Here is a 24467-nt window from a genome sequence, read left to right on the forward strand (position 1 = left end):
GGTCATTAGAGGAGGGTTCTTGGGGGTATTTTAACCCTGGCCACTTTTTCTGCTTTCCCTCTGCTTCCTGGGAAGCCATGAAATGAGCAGTTCTTTGCCCCACACTCCTGCGGCTACAAAATTCCACCCAAAGTACGTGGGACCAAACGACCATGCATTGAACCCTCAGACACCATGAACAAAATAAATCCCTCCCTTTTAAGTTGCTTCTGTCCAGTGTTTTGTGTCAGAGATGCAAGTCTAACCAGTCCACTTACTAAGCCTCAGATGATTTAAGAAAAATAAGGATCCTCATGGTTCTTCTCACCCTTGGTACCTGGCTCCTGCCTTCTTCTCTCCTGGATGGAGGTGACCTCTGTGTCCCAACTCACAGAGGGCACACCAGCACAGGCACATGCCTTTGCCATGGAAAGGTCTAAGACAGGATTCCATGTGTGGCTGTTTGGAGTCCACAAGTGACCACCAAACTGATTTCTGACCAGGGTAATGGGGTAACAATGGCGGTCAGAGAGTGGGGCTTTGCAATAATGGCTTTCATTTCTGCCCTCCATGCAGACCCCAGGTCCCTTCATATGGGGGTTTATCAGAAATTTCAAAAGGAAAAGAAACCAGCTGTGCTGGCTCCATCAAAGCCACCAATCACTGCTCTCCACACACTGACTGTGCATTCATTTGACACCCTGGCCGCATCTCTACGAATTACACATCAATTCACAACCTTTGATGCTATGGGATTTACCTGACCATGCAAGTAATTTTCAGGCTTCCCTTAGCAGGTCTGTGGGGCTTGGAAGAAAGCAGGGACAGCATCAGGTTGGGGCAGTCGGCCCTAGAGAAGCTGAAGAATGAGAAAAAGGGGTCCCAGCAGCTCAGATGGGTACCCCATAATGTTAGAGATGGAGGATGAGCCTCTGGGCTCCCTGCCAGGCAGCCTGTAACTGTTGCTTACATGCCACTTGTGAAAAGGACCTCAGCACCTGCTCAGGCACTCCATTCTGTCTCTGAGTGTCTCTGACAGCTTCAGAGTTCTGTCTTGACACAGGGGCCTATCACCTCCTATCTTCACCCTCTGTGCTTCACAGGTGGGGGATGGGAGGGACATCAGACAAGGGCGACCAGTTCACGGTAGTTTGTGCAAACTGCTCCCTACTTCATCCCAGATGTCCCGTTAAATCAACAGTTTGCTGTGGCTTATTTGTGACTTTTAACGTTTGAAGTCTGAAAGTCCTGCATTCAGGCAGCCCCTTTGACTCCCAGCCAACTTGATCACTTGTTCATCCTACACAGAAAAGTCTTTCTGTGTCTGGCCACCTTCCCAGGGAAGTTATAGCAACTCCTCCCTTTGCCTTTCCCAGCCAGACACCCAGGCGACAGGTTCAGCAGCCAGGAGCCACAGTGGCTGGTCTGTCTGTAGCCACAGACTCGGCCTTTGGCCTACACTCACCCAGGATGGTTCTCAGGTTCTCAGCCATGTAGCCTAAAGAGACACACTTGGCCTCTCAGTAGCATATGGAGATGGCATTGTCTTCCCCGGCCTGTGGACAGTTGTTCATGTCATCATAGAAAATGTCAAGCCATAGGTAGCCTTGTCAGGTGCTAGGTAAGCAGGTGGCTGTGGTGGGGAAGGGCACCTGTAAAGCTGGCCCATGTGTGGTGAATGATGTTCCCCTGGGGTGGTTGTGAGAGGTGGGGCATCGCTCCCTGGTGGTCTGTTCCCACCTGTGAGGTGGCAGTAGTCACAATCCAGCTTCTGAAGGCAACCAGGTGCTGCCATGGGCTAATGCACACAGACATCACCCATGAGGCCCCGCACACTGTCAGCTCTGAGAAGCGGCCAAATCTTCATCATTGGCCCTCTTGCTGCCAGCGTCCTCGAACATTGCTGTCCCTTGCCTGTGTGTTGAGGATAGCACCTCTTGAGCTTTCTGATGTGGGATGAGTGATTAGGGAGATGTTGAATCTAGTGGGAAGAGCTTGCTTTTCTGGGCTCTTACCAGGGCCTGGCTGTCCACCCCCGAGTGGGAAAGAGCTTGAGCCTTTCCAGCATAGTGCTCTGCAAGGGAGGGCTGTGAACTCCAAGTTGTGAGCTCCAACCCCCTTACAGCAACCTTTAAAATCACCCTTCCTTCCTTCCTTCCTTCCTTCCTTCTTCCCATTATTCCTATTTAGTGTCTATGTGTGCATGTGTGTGCAGAGGCATGTACCCTGCGCACACTGGTGCAGTGGCCAAGAGAGAATGCCTGTTACTCTTCTGCCTTGTTTCCTTGAGACGGGCTCCTGCTGAACCTGGAGCTGTTGGGTTCGATCTGACCAAGGAGCTCCAGTGACCCTCCTATCTCTGCCCATCTAAGCACTGGGGTTATAAGCATGCCCAGCCATACCAGGCTTTTTACATAAGGTGCTGGGAATCTGAGCTCAGGCCTTCATGTTTGCGCGACAAGCCTTCTTGCCCGCTGAGCCATTTCCCCAGCCCTCTCAGCAACCTTTACGACCTTACGTGCTCTGATCCCAGGTAGTTCTCTTAATGAAAGCCCACCACGCCAGATCTGGCAACCCATTCGGCATTCTCTTTCCCGAGCATGCGTCTCAAGGCCTTTGCAGCTGCTCTGATCATGGTGAATGGCATGGTTTTTCTTCCCCCCAAATTTCCACCAGGTCTCCCCTTCTTTTTGCTGGGGTTTTAGTGAGGACACCTGACCATTCCTAGCTTCTCACACCTGACCTTGTTTGGAGTTTGCTTCCTAGCAAGGACCCCAGCAATTAGCTTCTTGCTTAGGTTTCAGATTGCCAAGAGCAACTCCTCTCTTTTATCACTAGGTCTTAAGGGAAAGGGTTTCCCACCAGAGCCCGTTGTCAATGTTAGTCCACAGGGACCCACTTTACAGGCAGGGGAGCCCAAGTCCCCACTTAAGCTGTAACAGGTCATTGAGTTAAGGTAGTGACTCCAAATTCTACATGCTTCTGTTTTCCTCTTAATCATTCTGTCCATGAAGTTCTTGCTCCCCGGGCACAAGAAAACAAAACACAACCAGATCTATAATGAAAAGCAAATGGAATTTTTTTTTTTAGTTGTAATACCAAGTGTTCATTCAAAGCCAAGTAAAGATTTTTTTTTTAACATACTGGGTGATTTTTATTGGCCAACCACCTTGTAATATGAAGCCACCCCAGACTGCAATTCTCCCCCAGGGTAAATAAATCAGCCCCCTTCTGAGCTGAGGGGCAGGAAGATAGGCTCACTCCTCCAAGGGACTTGAAACAGGAACCATCTCCACTGTGGCCTAGAGGACAGATGTCATACTCTGTATTCTGGTAGGGAAGCCCAGCCTATGTCTAACTCCTGGGTGTGACTGACCTGAGCTTGGCCTGGGAATTTGAGGGCCAGCATCACTGTGTGCCTTGAGGCAAGTTGCTCAATCTCTTTAATCTACCTCAAAGATGATTCAGGGGCTCCGATGGCCCAACTTGAAGAGAGGGGGAAAATAGTAAATGGTGTGTTTGTGTGGTTATTGACCCCTCATTCCTTCACCACATTATTATGCAAGGCATGAGGATATCCACCATTGAATATAAGTCACAGGATTTGCCCCTGTGCACTTGCTTCCCCACGGAGCTCCGTGAAGGCTGTGGTCAGCTGGTCACAACTTCTTACACAGGGCAATAATCCTCTACGTGCTTCTCAGCTCTGCCTTTAGGAATCCATGCTTCTGGGCCAGAGCAGGGCCTAGCCTTGGTGATGGAACGGGCATCAGCCTGAGCCACAGACTGACTGGCCAGGAAGCCTCCAGGAAGATGAGGAGTGTCTTGCCCACTAGACCAGGGCCTGGCTAGCTGCGGCCCAGAAGCCAAACCTTTCTCGTGTTCATCTCGCTGCAGAAGTTGGGTGTTAGGTGCCTAGGGAGTGACTTCTGCTCACACTATTGGGTGCATCTAGAAATAATGTCAGGCGAATATTGGGGACTAAAACATGAGGCTGGAAAGCCCCCACCCAGGGCTTTGCTGGGACTCAGGATCCTCATCTGGATAGTGCAGTTCACAGGGCTGTCCCTACACTGATGGAGAAGCACAAAGACATTGAGTGCACTCCCTCAGGAGGACCCCAGGGGACCTCAGCTGGCTGTCCTGCCTCCTCTCCTGGGCTCCAACCTCCCAGCGACTCCTCAAGTTTCCTTCCCCAGCCACCCACCCACCCAGCAAGCCCATCTGCCACTCCATTTGAGTCGCATGCATAGCTGTTTCCCTGCCCCATGTGTTCCTTCCGTGTGTGTGTGTGTGTGTGTGTGTGTGTGCGCGCGCACGTGCATGCACGGGCATTCATGTGTGTGTAGGTACATATATATGAGTTTGTGTGTGCGTAAATATGGAGCCCAGAAAGACAACTTGGGTAGTTGGGAATGCCATCCAGCCCTTTTTGAGACAGGGTCTGTCATTCACCTGAGCTCACTAAGCAGGCTCGACTAACTGCCCAGTGAGCCCCAGGGATCATTCTGGCTCTGCCTCCCCAGCACGGGAGTGGCATCACCACACCCACCACTTATCGAGGGTTCTGAGGATTGGACACAAGTCCTCATGTCTGTGAGGCAAGCACTTTACTTACTGAGTCAGCCCCTCATCTTCCATCTTCTTTAATTTGATGTATTATCTGTCTCTTTCCATTAGAATGTGGGCTCCAGGAGGAGACCTCACTGCTATCTCCCTTGTTTATAAACAGTCTCTGGCACATACAAGGGCCTAATGTATCTCTATTAAATGAGAAATAAATTAAGAGAGCCTGCCAGCTCTGGTGGCAACCCTCAGGTGTTGAATTCCGCCACCTGGAGTGTGCCTACTATTAAAACCTTTCCCGGTGACAGGAAAGGTCGGAGCAGATGAGGAAACTGAGCAAAAATGCAAATTTCCCTGCATGCATTGCCAATTGGTGACTGAGCAGACATGGGGCCCACGTCCCAGGCTCCCCGTGCAGGACTCTCCCTCCTCGGCAGGCTACTGACTGAGTTCATGGTGAAGGGCCCATCCCCGGAAGCAAACCAGCAGATGGGCAGGCGGAAGGGCTCTGCTCGGCTGGGCTGCCCACCATGCCGTGTTAATTACACAGGACAAGAAATGGCAGCCAACAAGGCCTGTGGTGCAGACACTGGTTTAGCAGGTGCACAGGCTGGCGCAGGCTGCCAATGGCCATGGCCTCGGGTCTCCTGGCAGCCAGGCCTACTGACATGGTCCAGTTGTTTGCTGTGCCTACCGAGCGTGGTGGGCAGGGCAGGTTGGCACAGTGAGGCCCTTCCCCCGAGGACTGGCAGGCCCACCTTTACGGCACCAGTCAGACAGGCTGGGCCGAGCCAGGCAGCTGTCCCTCTCACGAGCCTCTAGTGGGCTCAGCCTGTTCCCACAGGTGTGCTGTCTGACAAGGTGCTTGCAGGCCTGGGTGCTGAGCGTGGGGCATGATAGGAGGTGTCACAGACAGGGCTCTGAGCAAGAGTGGCACACAAATCTAAAAACCAGATAGGACACAGCACTGCCCACCCAGCCGGCTTCTTGGAGGGGCCAACAAAAGGTCTCCTCTCTGTCTCCATCACCTCTCCCCAGGTCCAGGCCAGCCTTCCTCCGAGACCCACTGTGTGCATTGCCGCCCAAGAACTGACTGGTACCTCCAGAGCCTGTCGCTCCACCGTGTAATGCTTCCAGTAATTTCCCATCTCCCTCCAGTAGAATAATGATGATGCCTGCCATGCTGAGCTCCTACAGCCCCGCTTCTAGGCATTTACTCAATGCCTGGTACCTCCCAAAACATGCGGGAGAAGGCAGTACATCCTCCAGGCCCCTCGGGGTGTGCTCGTGCTTCGCCCCATCTTACAGATGAGGAAGCCAAGGCAAGGAGTACTGAGATCTAGAGTTGTACTTGCAGCACCTATCCACCGGCACACCCAGCTCTGTGGTGTGAAGCAAGGCCTCCCCAAAGAGGCTTCAGCGCAGGCTCTGGCCCCCACTCTCCTGGAGCTGTCCTGCATCCAGCTGTCCCCATGAATGTTAGTGGAAATGCAGAATCCAAACTCCACACAGGACTGGCTGAATTTGAACTCTGAGCAGACACACAAAGACATGGCCGTGCTCCGTCCCCATTCCCACCCAGCCCTGGTGATTGTGTGCGATAGTCCACCGCCACCCTAGGCCAGAGTGGGGAGAGGGCATGGCAACTGGGCTTGTCGTTGAGTAGGGCATTGTGAGTGCACAGCCCCAAACACGCATGTGCACACACCCACTCCCCATAGGCATCTAGAACCACCCCCATGGGTACTTGGAACTTTGCACAAACATACACATGTATGAGCATTCTGTCGAGCATTTCAGAAATGTACCTGAGCCCTAGGGAGGATATGCCCCCACTTCCCTCCGGTACACAAGCTTCCTCATTCACACATGTTCCCACCCATAGGAGCTGCAGCTTCACCATTAGCACACGCCTCACACCTGCCCACGTGCAGCGCCCAAAGCCCACAAGGAAGCTGGCAGCTGCTCTCCCGCCTGCCATTCTCACTGCCACCCCTCCCCTCAGCCCCATCCCTAAGCTGCTGTCTGCCATCCCACGGTAACCAGATGAGACAAGGCAATTTATGACACCAGCTGTCTCTGTCAACACCGGATCTCCCACACACGCCAGGGAAGCCAATCACCCCAGCCCAGCCCTGCCAGGCACAGGAACTCACAGAGGGGGCTGGGCAGGAGTGGAATCCGCTGCCCAGACAGGTGGCAATCACTACCACGCATTCTCCCCCACCCCTGCATCTGTGGCTGCAGCTCCCCACCAGGATGGAAGGCAGGCAGTCAGGGGTTTAAGGAAAGAGTGGTCCAGGGTCACCATGGCAATTAGAAAGTCAGGAACCCTGTCTCCTCCCACACCCAGAAGCCTCATTAGGTGGCTTCACCAGCGCCCACTGCTTCCTCTCCACCTTGACACTTCTTCCTGAGCACACCTGCCTGGGTTCCCTTCCCCTAGAATACCCACTTCCTTCCTTGCCCCAACTCAAACTTCTCACTTGGAGCCCTTGTGTAAGGATTTGCAAATCAGATCTATTTTCCAATGTCTGCTTCAACTACATGCCAGCCAGGTAGCCTGGTCAGGTGGCATCCCTTCTCTGGCTGCACTTTTACATCTATAACTTTTATGTTTGTTTATATCAAGAATATCAAATGTTTTCCATACATAAACCTTTTGCTGTAGACGTCAGGAACACCGCTCTGAACATAGGAAAGTTCCAGCACTCCATGCTGCCGTCCTGCTGATGGAGGACGGAAGTGCACATCTCAGAGCTGGGCTGGAGTGGAGTGAGTCCTCACTGTCTGCATCGGCTCCAGCAGTGCCTGCCTCAGCACCAAGCCCAACACTCGAAGGATGCTCGGTCAATGTACTCACAGGGGTTCAGGCCGTGGTCCTGGGCCTGACTCCACTGACGTGATCCCTCAGTGAAGACAGGTTGATCTGATGCCCTCTAGGACCCCTGCTTAGCTTCTGCTCCCAGGCATAGCTTCCCAATGCCCACTGTGGAAGCCAAGGACGTGTCCCCTCCTTCACGCATCTGGTCATTCACTTCACAAAGGCATGTCGAAGACACATTATGCTCTTGTCCCCACTCCAGACATGCAGGGTTGAGTGGCATGGGGAAAAGACCTCTGAGTGACAGTGGTTTGACGGAAGTTTCTAGAAGCATTCACCTCCATCTTCCACAGTGTAATATCAGAAGTGTACATTCAGGAGAATAGCAGTATCCTCCTCCCTTCACATTCTATGAAATGATTTCACTTATTTTTGTCCCTTACTGTATTTCTTTTTAATTCTTTTTTTATTTACATGAGAGAAAGAAGATAGAAAAATGGACAGAGAGACAGAATGGGCATGCCAGGGCTACTGGTATCTGCAAACAAACTCCAGATGCATGTGCCACCTTCTGCATCTGGATTATGTGAGTCCTTAGGCTTCGCAGGCAAGCACCTACACCACTAAGCCATCTCTCCAGCCTGTACTTACTTTTTTAAACCAATTCATTTTTGTCTCTGGTGTGTATGTATGATGTGTGTGCATGCTAGTGTGTACAAGTGTGGGTGCATGTGTGCTACAGTGAATGTGTGGAGATGTTGGTCCCCCACTTTCCACTTTGTTTTGAGTCAGGGACGTTGTTATCCGTTGCTGTGGTTGCCAGAGTACCTGGCCCAGAAGCTTCTGAGCTTCTGGGAAATTCTGCTGTCTCGCCATCAGCATGCTGGGATTCCAAAAATCTACCAGGGCTTCTGGCTTTTATGTGAATTCTGGGGATCTGAACTCAGGTACCCATGCTTGTGCGGCAAGCACTTCATTCATTAACCCCCTTGTGGTATACCCAACAACTCTGGGGTATATGTTCAACCTGCACCACTCATACGTGTGGGGAAACTGAGGCTCAGAGACGATTGGTGACAGTCTGGCTCTGTGTTCTGGATGACATCAGTCATTCATGGTATCTGAGTGATGCTCTTTCCCCCTTGCAGTCCCGACGCGTGGACCTCACCTTTTGCATTGACAAGAGCATGAGTGGCCTAGCTGGGATTCGAACCTGCTCCAGGCTGAAGCCAGCTCCCAGGGGCCGATCACTTCCCCATATCTAATCAGTTCATTAAAACCCTCCTTGCAAACACTCCCTCGTGCAGCCTGGATGCGGAGACCTCAGCTGCTCCATTTCCAGGAGAGCAAATTCCTTCCTGGCGGGAGAGGAGTGGCATAATGTAGGCAGGCAATTTAAACAGCTCCGGCAAACCCGCACTTTCCGCTCTCCGCCACTATTACACTTCCCGGCCGCAGCGGGATTGGCCCGTAAGTGGGATATCAAGTTTATTACAGCTATTTCCAACCTGTAATTGGTTTTGTGGAACACAAAGAGAAAGAGGCTGGGGGTAGAGGGAGGTGGTTTCCCCCCATTTTTTTTTCCCTTTTATGGATGATGGCACCTGGGGACATTGATGAGGAGGCTGAAGTTGGAGACTTATTTGTTTTTCAAATTTAAACGTGGCTGGCTGGCCAGTGGGCTGTCGTGCTGCTGGCTGGACTCTATCCATTGGCCATGCTTCAGTGGGTCCATTTGGAAAACCACCTGGCCTGACCATAGGCAAAATTGCCAGTGGGGTGCTCAGGCTCTGGGACGGGTCATGGCAACCTGTGGTCAGCCAGGGCTGGCTGTTGAAGAATCGCACCATTGGGGACACGCCGGGTGGAAAGAGTGACAGAGGTCAGCAGGCCCCACTTTTCTCACGGAACATTTAAGGAAACTGAGGTCAAGTGAGAAATACTGTGGAGATCACGTGAAGCTGGTCACTTGGGGAACTCACAGCAGGGAGGTGGCAGTGCAGGACAGAAAGAAGCCGAAATTTTCTTTTTCTTTTCTTGGCAGGCATACTTTATATGTGTTTGCATGTGGGTATATGTATGGTGTGTGTACATGTAGAAGACAGAGGTCAAATCCGGTGTCTTCCTCTCTTGATTGCTCTCCATCGTATTTTGAGGCAGGCAGGGTTTCTCACTGAACCTGGAGCTCACCCATTCGGCTAGACTAGCTGGCCAGCCAGCTTTGGGGGGTCTTCTTGTCTCCACTCCCCTAGCACTGGGATTATAGGCACGCACCACCACATGCCAGTAATCTCTGTAATTTTACCTCAGTGTTGGGGATCTGATCTCAGGTCCTCGGGCTTGCACGGCAAGCACTTGACCCATTGGGCCATCTCCCCAATCCCAGTCATGCTTTCTTAAACACCTGCTACGTGCCATCTGCCCACCCTGGCCATACCCAGTGTGGGGCTCGGGTGAAAACTGACTGTCTTCAATGCGCGCCAAACGCCTGGGCAGTGTGGGAGCCCGCGTTTACAGGCAGGGCCTAGCTTGCCTCAAGTACCATGAGCGCTCTGTGAGCGCCAGCCAGTCCTTCACCCACCCACAGCTTTGCTTCGTCGTGCCAGTTATCCAAGGTCAACCATAGCCTGAAAGGATTCGGTGGAAGATTCTAGAAATAAGCTGTCCATGTTTGAAACTGTGTGCTACTCCGAGCAGTGGGATGAAATCTCATGCTGTCCCACTCTGTCCTGACGGGGACCTGAATTGTTCCCTTGCCTGGGGTGTCCACACTGTCTGTACTCCCTCCTCTTAGTTTAACAGATTTGGTTATTAGATCTGCCACTGTGGCATTGCACGTATGTATGTATGTATGTGCACGGAGAGAGAGAGAGGGAGAGAGAGAGGCTAATGCTCTTTCTTTTGAGTGCCCTGTCCCCATCCAATGAGATGGTGTGCCACCTACATTCAGGGCAGGCTTCCCTCCTTAGTTAGTCCTCAGGAGACAAACTCACACTCTCAGAGAAGTGTCTCACTAATCCTCTACGTACAACACAATCCAGTCAAGTTGACAACATGAGCCATCACACCTGTTCCAGAAAGTCTTCCATCACCCCCCTTCCTCCCAAGGAATTCTTGGCCCCTCTGAAAGCGTTGCTTGGTATCTCTTGGCCAACATCTACCATTGCAGCCATGCCCTCTGTGCTCTCTGTGCTAACCTGTGGGCCCCAAGTGGGGCATGATGGTCTGGGACCCCACATGATCCATGTCCTACTCTCCACTGAGGCCTAAAACTGTGCCTAGCTGTCTCGGGTCCAGGGAGACGTTTCAATAATTAAAGGGTCAGAGTCTTCCAGCACATCCTGACCCTGGTCCCCACTACCCTTGCCCATAACCCGTGGGCACCTACCACCCTTACCCACAATCTGTCTTGAGGCATGGGATCATAAGGACCTGAAAAAAGCCCTCCTCACGGGTGGTGGCCTGAGCACCCAGCTGCTATCCCAGAGCAAAAGAATAAATAAAAGCAGCTTGCAATGGCAGTGCCTGTAACCCACGCACTCAGGTGGCTGAGGCAGAAGGATCGCCTATGAATTAGAGGCCAGCAGGGACTCCCTAGGAAGTTCAAGACCAACCACAGCTACATGTCAAGACAGTGTCTCACTACAACGGCAGGAAAGAAAGAGAGAGAGAAAGGAAGGAAGGAAGGGAGAGAGAGAAGGAAAGGGAAAGGAGGAAAGGAAAGGGTGTGGATAAAACGAAAGAAAAGCCTCGGGCCCCGCAGTCCCTGGGCCTGCAGTACTGACTTACAGCTCCGGTGAGCCCTCCTCACTTCCTCTGGGGTGTGGGGGCGTGCGTCCATGTGAGTGTGGGTGCGTTCTCCTAGTTATGAAACCCTCAGTCCCAGAGAATAAATTTGAGGAGACAGTTTTACTGACAGATTCTTTTTCCTCCTTTGTGTAATAAAAAAAGAATGGAGTGAAATTTTGAGTTTGGGGCGATAAGGACTGGCGCATTTTAGAAGGAGATAAAAAGAACGGCACCTGAAGAGAGGCGAGGCCCGAGCAGGTTGTGGGAGCGCCTGCAGCCTCCACCAGAGCCTGGACGGATCCTCCTGTCCACTTCCCTCCTCGCCTGGCGCCGCATGCAGGGTCAGGCCAAGGGACATTTGAGTGACCACTGCCACCCAGGCGGGATGGGCGGGGGAACCCCAGGCCCCAGTATGGAGCCTCAGCCATCTATATTCCCTTCCAAGCCATGTCTTCATCTGCCAAATGCTCATTTCTGGAGGGACGCTGGGGGGCCACCAAGATGTTAAGGATGCGGACAACCTGCGTACATTGACACCTTGAGGCAGGCCAGGCTCTGGGGCTAGTCCTCTGTGTGGTTGGAAGGTTCAGCAACCTTTCTGTCCTCTGTTAGCTGCATTTCAGTCCCCCTTCCCTCTCCCACATAGTGACAGCCAAAGCTGTCTCCAGAATGTACCAGTGGACCCCTGGTGGGCCAGGGGACAAAACTGTTCCCCAGTTGATGGCCCTGGGTACCTCAGTGGCTCAACGGTGCCACCCAAATGAATGTTGGAGGGATAGAAGGGGGTGTGTGGAGGGTGAGCCCCGTGAGCCTTGAGCTGAGCCACTGCCCCTGCCCTAGGCTGGGTTCTTGAGAAGTGAGGGACTGACTTGGACTCTGAGGACAGCCAAGCCACCAGTGGCCTCAGTCCACCAATGGTAAGAACCTTGGATGCAGAACCGGGCTATAGGTACTCCTAGTGGGTGACCTTACTGGGCAGGCACGAGCAGGAGGATTTGAGTAAGACGTTGCTTCCTCACAGCCCTCCTCTCCTCTGTCTCGTCCTCCAGTGGGCAGCTTCTTGCTCTGGAAGTTGGACCCTACTACAGAGGAGGGGAGAGGAGGCGCCTCTCTGCTTTCCTGCTCTAGAGATGAACACCAGGTTCCACCAGCCTCCGAGGGAAATGGGCTGCGCAGTGAACCCAGATAAGCCTGGAGAGGTGAAAGCAACCAGTTGAGGGAAGTCCTCCTACCCGTCCTTAGGGTCCCAGGAGTCCACCATCCCCTAGCATTCCATTCTCTTAAAAGCTCCCATTTCAAAGGCTGGGCGTGGTGGCACACACCTTTAATCCCAGTGCCCGAGACGCTGAGGAGGAAGGATTGCTGTGAGTTCGAGGCCAGTCTAAGACTACATAGTGAAATCCAGGTCAGCCTGTGCTAGAGCAAGACCCTACCTCAGGGGGAAAAAAAGGTTCCCATTTCATAGGACTGATACAAGTGTGGTCGGTGCATACAGCTGGTGTCCCACAAATGCTACCTGGGTTGTACCGAATCTCTGTTCCCTAAACCACCCACACCACACACAGGTTAGTCCAAGACAGTTTCAGGGCACCAATGAACCCAGAGGGGCCAGTTCCTCACCTTTGCCTGGAGGAGCCATTCTCAGCAACCCAGCCCTGCCCACCCCCTCCAGAGCCCTTGCCACCGCCTCCACGGGCGGAGCTGCGGGGAGTTAATTCCAGTTCTCCAGGCCCAGGCATGAGGCCGCCCGTCGCAGGCTGTTAGCGCGGAGCCCAGCTGAGCGGCGAGAGGCCGCAAGCTCCAGTTCTGTAATAGAGTTGCTGAGACAAGCGGAAAACTGCAGCCGAGTAAACACATAAATAATTGAAACGGTGACAACACGTACCTTGCTGCTTTGTGGAGTAACGCTTTCATTAGCTAGAGGCAGTGAAGATGTGGACACTCAGCGACGGCAAAGGCTGCTGGGAGCCCCGGACGCCTGGCTCTGACTCTTCAAGCAGCCGAGAACAACAGGACTGGGGTGGAGGGGAGGCAGTGTCTTTGTCTTCCAGCCCAGATTTTATCACCACCATCCTGTGGGCCCCTGCCCTGTCCCGCTTCCGTGTCCTCAGGTGATGGGGGACCTCATGGCCAGCTTCCTGGCCTGCCCCAGGGGGTAGCTACAAGAAGGTGGCTTCGCTGATGGACTGATTTCTTTTGACCATCTCTGGTCTCCTGCCTCAGGTCTTGCTACCCTCTTGGAATGGCCTTGCCCTAAACCAAGGGAGCTTGTCAACAGAACCCACAGCTGGCACCTACAGAGGAAGCGTACCACTTTATCTGCGTGCCCTCTGTGAGCCACGCTCTCCTTCCCAGCATCCCCTTGCCTCTTGTGCAATCCATTCACTCTTATGGAGGGAGCCCTGGCTACTTCTTCCTGCCTCCTGTCTCTCTGCCTGGAAAGCTGTCCCTTGTTAGCCTGAGTCCTACTCTACCTTGCCTCCCCAAGGATGACCTGGTGACCACCCCATCATGAAGAAATAAGCTATCTTTCCCCTGGGTTCCCCTGTCATTCTGCACCTACCCTCCGAAGACCGATCGGAGATGGTTGTCACCCAGCTTGTCTGTCTCGCTAGGAGGCTGTTTGCACAGTGCCCGTCCCCTGACCCTCAGTTCCCTCCCTTCTCCTGGCTAGCCCACCTCCTCATTCCTTCTCCTGTCTGGCCAGGGCCCTAGGATCAGGCTGTGCCTCACCCTGCAAAGCCTAACCATGGGCTCTGGGCCTGCCCACAGCTCTTAAATGGTTCTGGCCACTTCTGCCAGGCAACGCTGTCCTGTCCTAGCAGCAGGGTCCCCTGGTGCAGGGGGAAAGTAGTTCTGATCCTTCCTGGCTTTGTGACCTCAAAAGACCCTCCTCAGTGTCACCAGAATGAAAAGTTTGGCTGCTCATCACTCAAAAGCCAATATGCAGAAGCCAAGCCTTGAAGGAGTAAGGCTGACTCGCAGGCTGTCGATCTGAGAAGGTGGGAGAGGTTACCTCAAAACCCCACCTGAGGGCGCAAAGGACTCTGATAGGCACGGAAAGGAGGGACAGGGCAGAAGGCTATGCGCTGAGCAGTCTGTAGCCAGCACCCATCTCCAGTTTTCATCTTAGAACACGGGGATGGGCCTTGACCACCTGGGGTCAGCTGCTGTCCTTTGTAGAATTTCCACGCTTTGTGTAAGGGTGCTCAGAGGCAGTCCGTGGAGGGCTGGTCGAGGTCACCAGACATGGCTCTGTAGACGACAAGGCCCACAGCTAACGTCTTCACCATCTGGGCAGGATTCGTGGTTGAGCAGAGCCTTAGGGAAGGGGCGAGGACAGGGAGAAGGGCATCGCCAGAAGATGGGCAGGAGAGGCCAGGTTGGCCAGGCACTCACCTGTGGCTGCCTTTGTGCTCTGTGACAGGTGACGGATGGCGGTACCATCAAGCAGAAGATCTTCACGTTCGACGCCATGTTCTCCACCAACTACTCGCACATGGAGAACTACCGCAAGCGCGAGGACCTCGTGTACCAGTCCACCGTGAGGTGAGGGCGGGCACGCGGCTGGGTACGCAGGCGGGGGTGGAAGAGGCCGGGTCAGGAGGGGCGCTTCTCCTGCTCACCCCAACAGACCCTCAGTGCTCTGGCGGGGGGGGGGGGGCATCGAATCTGCCTGTGTGGGCTTGGAGAACAAAGCTGGGGCTTCTTGAAGAAGTGGGTCTGTACCCTAGAGGGAGGAGACAGGAAGGCATCAGACCCCAGCTCCTCCCACAGTCCTGCACGGTGGGCTTTTCCAGCCAGCCCAGAGACAGTGAGCGCTGTGCCTAAACTCACACAGCCGAGAAGGACAGAGCTGGGAGGAGAGCCAGCCCTGCTCAGCTGGGGAGCCCATGGGGTTCCTATAGGAAGCCACATTCTGCTGCGCAGCAAGGGTTCGTGGCCATCAAGACCCCAAACTCGGGAAACTCTTGGACTCCTGGGTCAGAAGCAGCAGGGTAGGAGGAAGGAGTTCCTCCCCGGTTTGCCATAGAGTCAAACTAATTTAATCTCAAACCAGGGCCTGACATATTAAATGTGTGAGGATAACCACAGCACACCCCTTCCAAGCATCCCCAAAGACCCAGGTCTGATTTTATTCCCTTTGTGCACACCAGTCTGTGATCCCAGAGGTCTTTTCTCCTTTGGTCACCTGGTAAACCTCTCAGCCTTCAGAACCCCACTCCAGCACGTCTCCCTGGCTAGATTATACCTAGCAGAATTGATTTTTTCCAAGATAGATGGCTGAGACTCCCTACCCTCCTCCAGAGGTGTGTGGGGTGTACACACACACATACACAATCTTTCACATGATGTGGCAAATGTTTTACATAGTTTCTCCCGGAAAGCAACAGCTACTGCAGAGCGGAGGAAGGGTGGCTGTGTTGGGCACGCTAAGTGCCCCTCAGCTAACATGGTCCACGTGGTATAGACGGTGACAGTGGCTTCATGGGGCAGCTGGAACATCCAGCAAGTGCCCATATTGTGCCGTCATTAGACTCTGAATCCCAGGGGTGCTGAAGGCTCCTTCCTCAGATAGGTACTGTGAGCTGGGGACGGGGGTGGTCACCTGCTCCCCCTCTCCTTGTACCCCACTCTCAGCCTGAAGCATGGCACTCAGTAGATGCGTGATGAAATTTGGTAAAATGGTTGGATAACCTTGGGGATGCCCATGGAGATTGGAGCATCTCTGTTTCCTGGTGGGTAAACATTTCACATTCCAACCACCACCACATCTCTTTTTTTTTTTTTTTAAAGTTCCTCTCCTGGAGACAGGTTAACTATGAGTAGCTTCTTATTACTATTGTACAATTTAAGTGGAAATGATTTCCAATGGTCCCAGTTCAAAAGTCAGCTACTGCCATAGTGAAATCTGGGACTGGTGACTGGAACCCAGTTTCCTGGTGTCTAAGTAGGGACGGCAGCAGTAAGCAGCTCCCTGTAGCCTGGGGAGGGTCCCGTGAGTAAATTCGGCGCCACAGCGTGCTGCACTTAGCCAGCTTGCTGGCTCCCAGGGCCTGAAATAGCCCTTATTCCCCCGCCACAGAGAAAGCCCACCTTTCTCCCAATCTCATAGACCCATCCTGGGCTCTTGTTTTCTCTTTTGAAACTTGTCAACTCCTTGAATGTGGGGAGGTATTTTCATTATTGTTTTGTATCCCTCCCCTGCATTTAAAATACACACACACACACACACACACACACACACACGTGTGTGTATGTGTATGTATTTTGAGGTAGGATCTTGTTCTAGCCCAGGCTGACTTGGAATTCACTATGTAGTCTTAGGGTGGCCTCAAACTCAGAGATCTCCCTACCTCTGCCTCCTGAGTGCCCGGGATTAAAGGTGTGCGCCACCATTCCGGGTTTGACAGAGAGAGGAAATGACATGCCAGGGCCTCTAGCTGCTGCAAATTCCAGATGCATATGCCACTTTGTGCATCTGGCTTTACATAGGCACTGAGGAATTGAACCCAGATAGTTAGGCTTTGCAGATGAGTGCCCCAACCTCTGCCATCTCTCCAGCCTCTACCCTGCATATTCTTTTTAACAGAAGGGGTCAAATTTCAGCAAAGTCAAGGGATGACCTATCCAAGGATCTCCCACTGGAATGACATGAACTTGAATAGATTTCAAACCACCTCTTTTGACCCCTGCACCATGATGCTGACTTCCTGGTTTCACAGTTGAGGAAAATAAGGCCCAGGGAATGTACACAGTGACAATGAGTTAAAACCAGTCACTGGACTTGCGGCCATGGCTCTTATCTTCTCATCCTCCCCTTGTGAGAGCTAGGGCTCTCTGAGCTCTGGAACATGGAGGAATCTCCCAGAGGCACCCCAGGGAGGGGAGCCACCTGTTTAGGAAATGTCAAGGGAAAGGAAAGGAAGGGACGGGCCTGTGACGTGTAATGGGATCAAGGGAGCAGCGGGCTACCCAGCCCTACACTCTAAGATTAGATTCCAGGCTGCAGGGCCCCGTTAGGGTTGGTGGAGGGGCTAGGGACTTCACATTTACATATAAATGAAGATATTTACAAATTAATGCATCTCAGCCCAGGCTCTCTGCAGCTGCCTGAGCCACTTCCTCTTCAGCTGGGGAAGGTGGGATGAGAATGAGGCTGCAAGATTACCAGGAGCTGGCAGAGAGCAATTTCCCAGGAAGACACAAGGAGCTCCAGAGACTCCCTGCGCTTTTTCACAGCTGGTGGGGCCTGATGGATGGAAGTGGGCAGGTGAGGGGTGCCCGCCTCCTGATAGGGGCAGGTGGTGTGGCCTTGGGCAGGTCACTGCACTCAGAAGACCTCGGCCATCTGGTGCCTCCCTAGTTCTGAGCCTCAAAGTCCAGAAGCCCAAGGCCCAGAGTGTCTTCAAAGGACACTTGGTAAGACACAACCACTAGGAACCTGGCCTGGTGGAGGGTGTCCTGGGCCAAGTCAGGGAACTGGAAAGATGTGGCTTTGGAATGGTGGAGACAGGACAGATGGGAAGTAAAGATCAAGAGGGAAGTCTTGTGGCACCAGGGGGAAGGCATAATAAGAGAGACAAGACAGGCAGGTGCTGGCGAGAACATCTGCACAGGGAGCCATGCAGGTGGGGATCCTGCCAGCAGGAAGGGAAGGAACGCTAAGGGATGGAAGGAGCACCCTTGTAGGGAGGAGGTGGATGTGGCGGGCATCACTCTTTGGGCTGGGCCAACCCAGGGTGCCAGTGCTTTCCCAGCTTGCTTGCCCCCATCTCCAACCTTGCCTTTCCCATGGGGTTTAGACCCCAGCATAGCCTTTCTTGTCCTTAGATGAGGTTAGTGACAATTGTTAGCTTACCCTCTACTTGGGCACACACAAATCCCATGTGCCTGTCCTACCACACTGTTGGTGCCAGGTACCACCCCAGCCCTAACTCCTCCCAGCTAAAACCCTGCAACAAGACATGCAGCAATCACAACAACAGAAAAGAAACTGGCAACCCCCACCGCAACAAGAAATAAAGCCCACAGAACATGCTGGAAAAGGGTAGCAACAAAAACATTAGCAGAGATCTACCCCCACTAATGTCAAGGTCTTGGCCATAGAGGTCTCCATTTGAGAGAAGCCCTTTTACAGTGAGGATGAGCCTCTTCGTGTGCTGTTTCCTGGGTGGAATTCACACCATGGGAAAGATCACAGTCTAGACTAACCAGTGACTCTACTGGGAGGTTAGTGTAAGCTCCTATGCATGTACTTTCTAGTTACACAAATCATGCACAGGCATGTAAATGCGGTCATGCAAATAAGGACGGCCCAGGTCAAAGGGCTGGAGTCACAAAGTGAGGAGTGCAGAGGCTGGACCTCGTGCTGGAATCCCAAACCTAGGAGATTGGGATTCCTCGGACAAAGGTCCCACTCGGTCTTTCTGGTCTATGAATGGCCTTCTGCCAATTATATAATTATATTCACAAGGGAAAAGCATGCACATGTAGCCCAGATGTGTTTTAGGGACACACAGGAGCCTTTATCAGAAAATAAAGTACATCTGGGCTGGACAGACGGACCGGCTCATGGGGGAAGACGCAAAGATGAAGTGACAGAAGCTGAGGGAGAGAACCGGCAGGCACTTAACTGCCAGACCCGATCAGCACCCTCTTGGCACCCTCCTGTCCTCGGGGCACAGAGGAAGCTTTCCAAGAGGCTGCCAGGATAGCTTCACCTAATAGGTCAGAATCCTTCCTGCACCGCCATCTCTCAGATCCCCTCAGCTCAACATAATCTGTGGTCCAAGATGGCATATGCAGGGAAACAGGTTCAGAACACTGTCATCTGCAGACCACATCTGTCCCAGGTGGCAGCTGTGGCCTCAGGGGATCAGGGTGAACCCTCCCTCTACACCATGGTACTTTAGCTTCTCTGATGTGCTGCTGGTCCTGGTTCCCCATCTTTCTTGGGCTCACTGCCTCTTGCTTGGTGGTAGGGAACCCAGGCAACAGATGTCAAGCACCCTCACCTTTGACCATGCGCTCAATCAGGCCAGTTGCAGCCATCCACAAGGACTTAATCTTGCCTCCAGGGCTGTCTGAATGCCACTTCCTCCAGGAAGTCAGCCAGAGGGCCCAGGCGTATTGCCTAGTGCTTCATCAGAAATACATACCACTGGCTCTCTGGACACAAGTTCTGTGGGTACAAGGACTGGTCTGATGTTACCACACCCTGGCACAGCGCCTCATCAGTCATGGGTGGTCTGCAAATGCCAGGAGGGGTGGGCTTGTATGAGTGCAGCCACAAGATTGCATCAGTGCCCCGTGCCTGGCTGCTGCGGGATCCAAGTACACGAGGGAGGAACTTTCAGGGCTCTGGGCTGCTCCAAGGGCTGTATCCCACATTCATCCCAAAGGCATGTGAGGGGCGGTTCTGTGAACAGCATGTCATTTAGACTGCTCTAAGGAGGTCCACAATTGCACTGGGTAGACACACACAGCCTAGGGAAGTTTGTTTACAGCAAACAATATGTACAGTACACACACGATGGGTGAAGGAAATGCAAGAGAGGGTGAGATGGATAGAATGGGGTGGGGAAGGGGGGCTGGGTCTTCAGGGCTTCTCTTAGGAGATGACATCTAAACAAGAAACCATCAACTGCCAGACCAGGTATGGGGTCGGCAGGGGCAGGGGTAGGGATTTCAGATATCCAGCAGAGCAAGGGCAAAGGTCCTGTGGTGAGAAGGGGTTTGTGTGATCCAGGGCCGGTGGAGGAGTGCAAAGTGTGTCCAGGGCAAAGGGAGTGAGAAAGAGAATTAACTGTACTTACTCTCAGCACCCTGGAAAGCCACCAAAGGCAATGGCCTGCTGTGACCTGCATTTAGAAGGTCATGCTGGGCACTGAGTAGAGAGGGAAGAAGGAAGGCAGAGCCATCCACAGAGGAAGCTGGGGGTGATCTGCACACCCCACGGACATGTGGGCAGGCTCCAAATTTAGCCACACACGGAGAACAGCTGGCTGGGTTGAGCAGGGCCTGGGGCTTTGTGGAGAACCAGGCAGGCGGCTCTACATTCCTAAGTCATTGTAGCATGATGCTGAGGAAGTGCCCTTCCCTGGAGCCCTAGACCAGACTGGGTTCTCCTGTGCACCCACCGGGGCAGGGGAGGCATCTGCTGCCTGAGATCCAGGAGCTAGGGCACACGAAGGCAGTCAGCATGTGATGAGATCCAGACCAGCCTCTGCCTCAATGGAGGATAACGCTTGTCCCCTCGCCTCTGTGTCTGCCAGCCTCTGAGCTCCCCCCCCCAGCTCAGTATGTCTTCCTCACTTCAATACCCCTAGAACCTTCTTGTCATTTAGAAAGAAACTGAATATAGTTGGAGAAAGGAAGAAAAGGGGGGGGGAGGAAGGGGGCTGAAACAGAGAGATAAACAGTTAACGGTGTAAGCAATAAGCCGTCTTGGGAACCGCTCAGACCTACCCAGTGATGAATCAGATAAAACAGCTGAGGAGACGGTGGTGACGGTGGCGCTGAAGTGGCTCCAGAGCATGAGTAGGTCTGAGACAAAGAGAAGCTGGGGGCAGGAGCTCCAGGAAGATGGCGTTGTGTACAGAGGTGTGGAGGCGGAAAGGTGCCCGAGGAGGGACAAGGCCACTCAGGTAGGCAGACAATCATTTCTACATAGAAGCCTCTGGAATCTGTTCTAATGAAAACACACTCTAGTCTTTAAACAGACACATTAAGTGCTTAGTCCAAAGAGCCAGGGACCTGTTTCTATGACTCGCGGCTCCTCTGATCTCATGCACTAATGCTCAGCCCCTATGCTCGCTCGGCTGTGGGCACAAAGAAGATGCCCTCCGAGCCTGTTGCTCTGGAAGCCTGCGTTCTGAACTCCTGTGCCTTCTGCCTATTGTCGCCACCGTGGATCTCTCTTCTGCAAGACATCACAGCGGTTGCTTATTCGTGAAGCGGTCATCATTCACTTATCGGCCTGCCACTCAGCAAACACACGCTGACCACCTACTAGGTGTAGGGCTTGTGTGATGTGCTGGGCAGCCAGATAAATGCATGGTCTGTTCCTCTGGAGCCGACCACTGCAGGTTATGCCCACTTCCCGTCCATCAGTGCTTCCCCCGCCCAGCCAGACACCACGGGGTACGTGGATAAGAGTGGTGTGACAAGAACAACCTTGAGAGGCTGAAGAGATGGCTCAGCCATTAATGGAACTTTCTCGCAAAGTCTGGCCTAGGTTCAATTCCCCAGCGCCCATGTAAAGTCAGATGCACAAAGTGGTGCATGTGCCTTCGAGTTCATTTGCTGTGGCAAGAGGCCCTGGCACACCCATTCTCTCCTCGCAAACTTAAAACAAAACAAAACAAAACCCAGCCTTGAGCACTTTCAGAACTTTAGTCAAAATCAACCCCTTTATCCCCACTCAGCTTTCAGCCCCAACTTGGAGTTGGGTCCAAATCAAGGGTTTTGGAAAGAAGTTGCAGTTATCTTCCTGACCACTGGGGGAGCTCTCTGCCATGCCCTTCATCTGATAACGTCTTCCTGTCCTCTCGGGCCAGCCTACAGATCACCTACATTAGGGGTCTGCGTGGAAGTCACTTGGATAGGAATTCCTAGGTCCTACAGGAACTTGATTCAAGTCTGGAGAGAGGCAGTGAGGTTTGGAAAGCCTGGGTCCACACACCTTTGCCTGCTCTAATGTGTAGCCTCAGGCCAAAGGGTTCCATGGGCACTTCAGACAGACAGTTCTAGAAGCTGCTGGCAGTGATCCCATGGCCCATGGCCGTTGTAGCAAGAGCCACTTGGTTTAAATATGATGATGTAATGGGACCAGTCACACCTTTCCCAGTAGCCTTACTGACTTCACAGGTACCAGCTAGTTCCAGAGCCAGGGCCACTCCTGGTAGCTACTGCTTGACCTGGGCCCAGCCACAGCGGTTTCCTGTGTGCCTGTGTACTAGACCCTGGGCCCACCTACACGGATGTGAGGCATCACTTGTAGACAAGTGGGCCAGGAGCAAGCACAGGTGGGGTGTGGAATGCTTCTCAGTCCTGGAGCTGTCATGAGCCTGCCACCTTCAGGGTTCCTTCTATGTGAGGCCCCACAGCAAGGCTGTACTCAGACTGCTGAAGTCTGATGTCGGCCTTCCTTCCCTGGCTCTTGTTCCTCTGTTGTCAGGGCCTGTGATAGGAGTCTGTGGTCTCAAGAAAGACTGAGCCAAACCGGGCGTGGTGGCGCACGCCTTTAATCCTAGCGCTCGGGGGGCAGAGGTAGGAGGCTCGCCATGAGTTCAAGGCCACCCTGAGACTACATAGGGAATTCTAGGTCAGCCTGGGCCTACCTTGAAAAAAAAAAAAGAAAAGAAAAGAAAGACTGAACCAACTGCTGGTGTGCAGCATCATCCCAGCCAGCCAGCAGACTGCTTCGTGTCTGCCATCATCTAACCACTGTCCGTGGAGCAAGCCTTACACTTGCTGAACCTGATGGATAGGCGATGACACAGAAAAACACCTGTCTGTGGTCACGCAGCTTGTGAAGGGCAGAGTGTAGGTTAACAGCCAAGTGATGGCACTCGAGGGATCACTGGAGCTGCGTCTATTCTTTGGGCCATTGTGGGCAGCTCATCCAACTAAGGGCGTAACTGCCTGCCCCATGCCAGGGCTAGTATTGGACACTCCAGACCTGAGTGACTTAGTGAGGGAACCTGGAGTGAGTCCTGCCTCTCCACCCTGGCTTGTACACACATGTGTGCATACACACACACACACACACACACACACACACACACAGCCTCAAATGCTCTACTCAAAGAGACTAGGCAGAGCCCAACCCAGCTCTGGAGGGGACACTCAGGAGCGTGTCTCCAGCCTCTGCCACCATGACCCGTGGAATCAGTCCCGTCAACATGGAAGAGAAAGCCGAAGGAGGCCACAGTTGTGCTGCCCAGGTACCCATCATTCCCTGCCACACGCCCGACCTCAATCTTCTCAGAAGGCCCTTCCAGGCATGGATAACCCATTCAGCCTGCAGAGCTAAGGTCCCCTTCAGCTTCCTGTGCCCATTGCCACCATCCACCAGGCTGTCCACTGCCCACCAAGGCTGTGAGCTGCCCCACTGCAGCCCAGGCTACTCTTGGCACCCCAAAAGGTTTTATGCTACCTCCTTCCCTCCCCACCACCCCATCAGTTCTTTGCTTTCTAGATGTTGGTCTACTCTGATTTTTCCTCCTTAGCATGCCACTCTTCTTTCCTTCAGTTTTCCTTCCCTTAGAATCCTGCTGCCCACAAGTGCTTCTTCCTCCATGCACATGGCTGTGCCCACACACATATGTGCACCCGTGGACACATGCATACGGCTGTGCACACAAAAGCACACCCAGGTACGTGCATATGCACACGTGCGCATGGCAGCACACAAAACACACACGTGTACATGTTCACACACACCCATGGTGCACATGCACACACATGTGCTATCCTTTCATTTCTGCTCCCTTGGCTCATCCTGCCATCTCTAGGTTAGAACCCCTCCATGCCCCCCCTCCACATTTTACCAGCTATGCAGCCCTTGCCAAGAGCCTGAGTCCTTCTCCATTGAGTCTTGAGAGAGTGGTGGTACTCCATTGAATCCACAGAGACCATGGACCCCACCCCACCCACCCACCTTCAGACCCCCGGGAAGGTCACTGGGACCCCTAGAATACTCTCCCAGCCCTGCTGGAAGATCTAACTCAAACGAGGAAGCTTGCAAAGCTGTTTGCTGCCCTCTGGTGGGACCCTGGGGTATTGCAAGCAGGGGATTCTCACCTCCTGCCCTCTGGTGAAGCCCTAGGGTATTGCAAGTGGGGGGGGTCTCCTCTGTAGTTAGCACCTCCTCCTGCCACCATCCTCAGAGATGGGTCTTGTTGCTCAAGGGGGGGTATCCTCTGCTCATCTCTAGGTTCAGTGCCCAGCACTGGTAGAGGGTTGTTAGGCTAATGAGCCAGCCATTGCTCTCAGCAATCAACTGTTTTCGGCTGGGGTTGTCTGATTAATTCCAGCACTCATCCTCTCCCTCCGCCCTTGGCTCCATGCACAGGGCTACATCTCAGCCTGAAGGAAGGAGCAGAATGGGGGAGGTGGAGGACTCTCTCCAGGGCAGAGCTGGGCTTCCTGGCAGCTTGCCCTTCCCTCTGGGTAGTGTTTCCCTCTAATCAGAGTCCTTCCCTCCCAGGGAGAGCATCTCTCCAGAGCCCATTGTCAGAGCCCTCAGGCTGCGCCATGGTGCTTCCATGGCCTCCCCTATGTCTCACTTTGCTTGTTATTC

The 24467-nt window shown here is 53.2% G+C and overlaps 1 protein-coding gene across 1 annotated transcript in view; it reads left to right on the forward strand.

The window, feature by feature from the left end:
• The window catches only part of Igsf21 (immunoglobin superfamily member 21), a 265839-nt gene that overhangs the window by 161007 nt on the left and 80365 nt on the right, over positions 1 to 24467 (forward strand). The window contains exon 3 of the mRNA XM_045150543.1: positions 14586 to 14707. Within this exon, the coding sequence (XP_045006478.1) occupies positions 14586 to 14707 (122 nt within the window). The remainder of the gene's footprint in view (positions 1 to 14585; positions 14708 to 24467) is intronic.

The sequence above is a fragment of the Jaculus jaculus genome, chromosome 5 (genome assembly GCF_020740685.1).
Source record: "Jaculus jaculus isolate mJacJac1 chromosome 5, mJacJac1.mat.Y.cur, whole genome shotgun sequence".
NCBI classification, from domain to species: Eukaryota; Metazoa; Chordata; class Mammalia; order Rodentia; family Dipodidae; genus Jaculus; species Jaculus jaculus.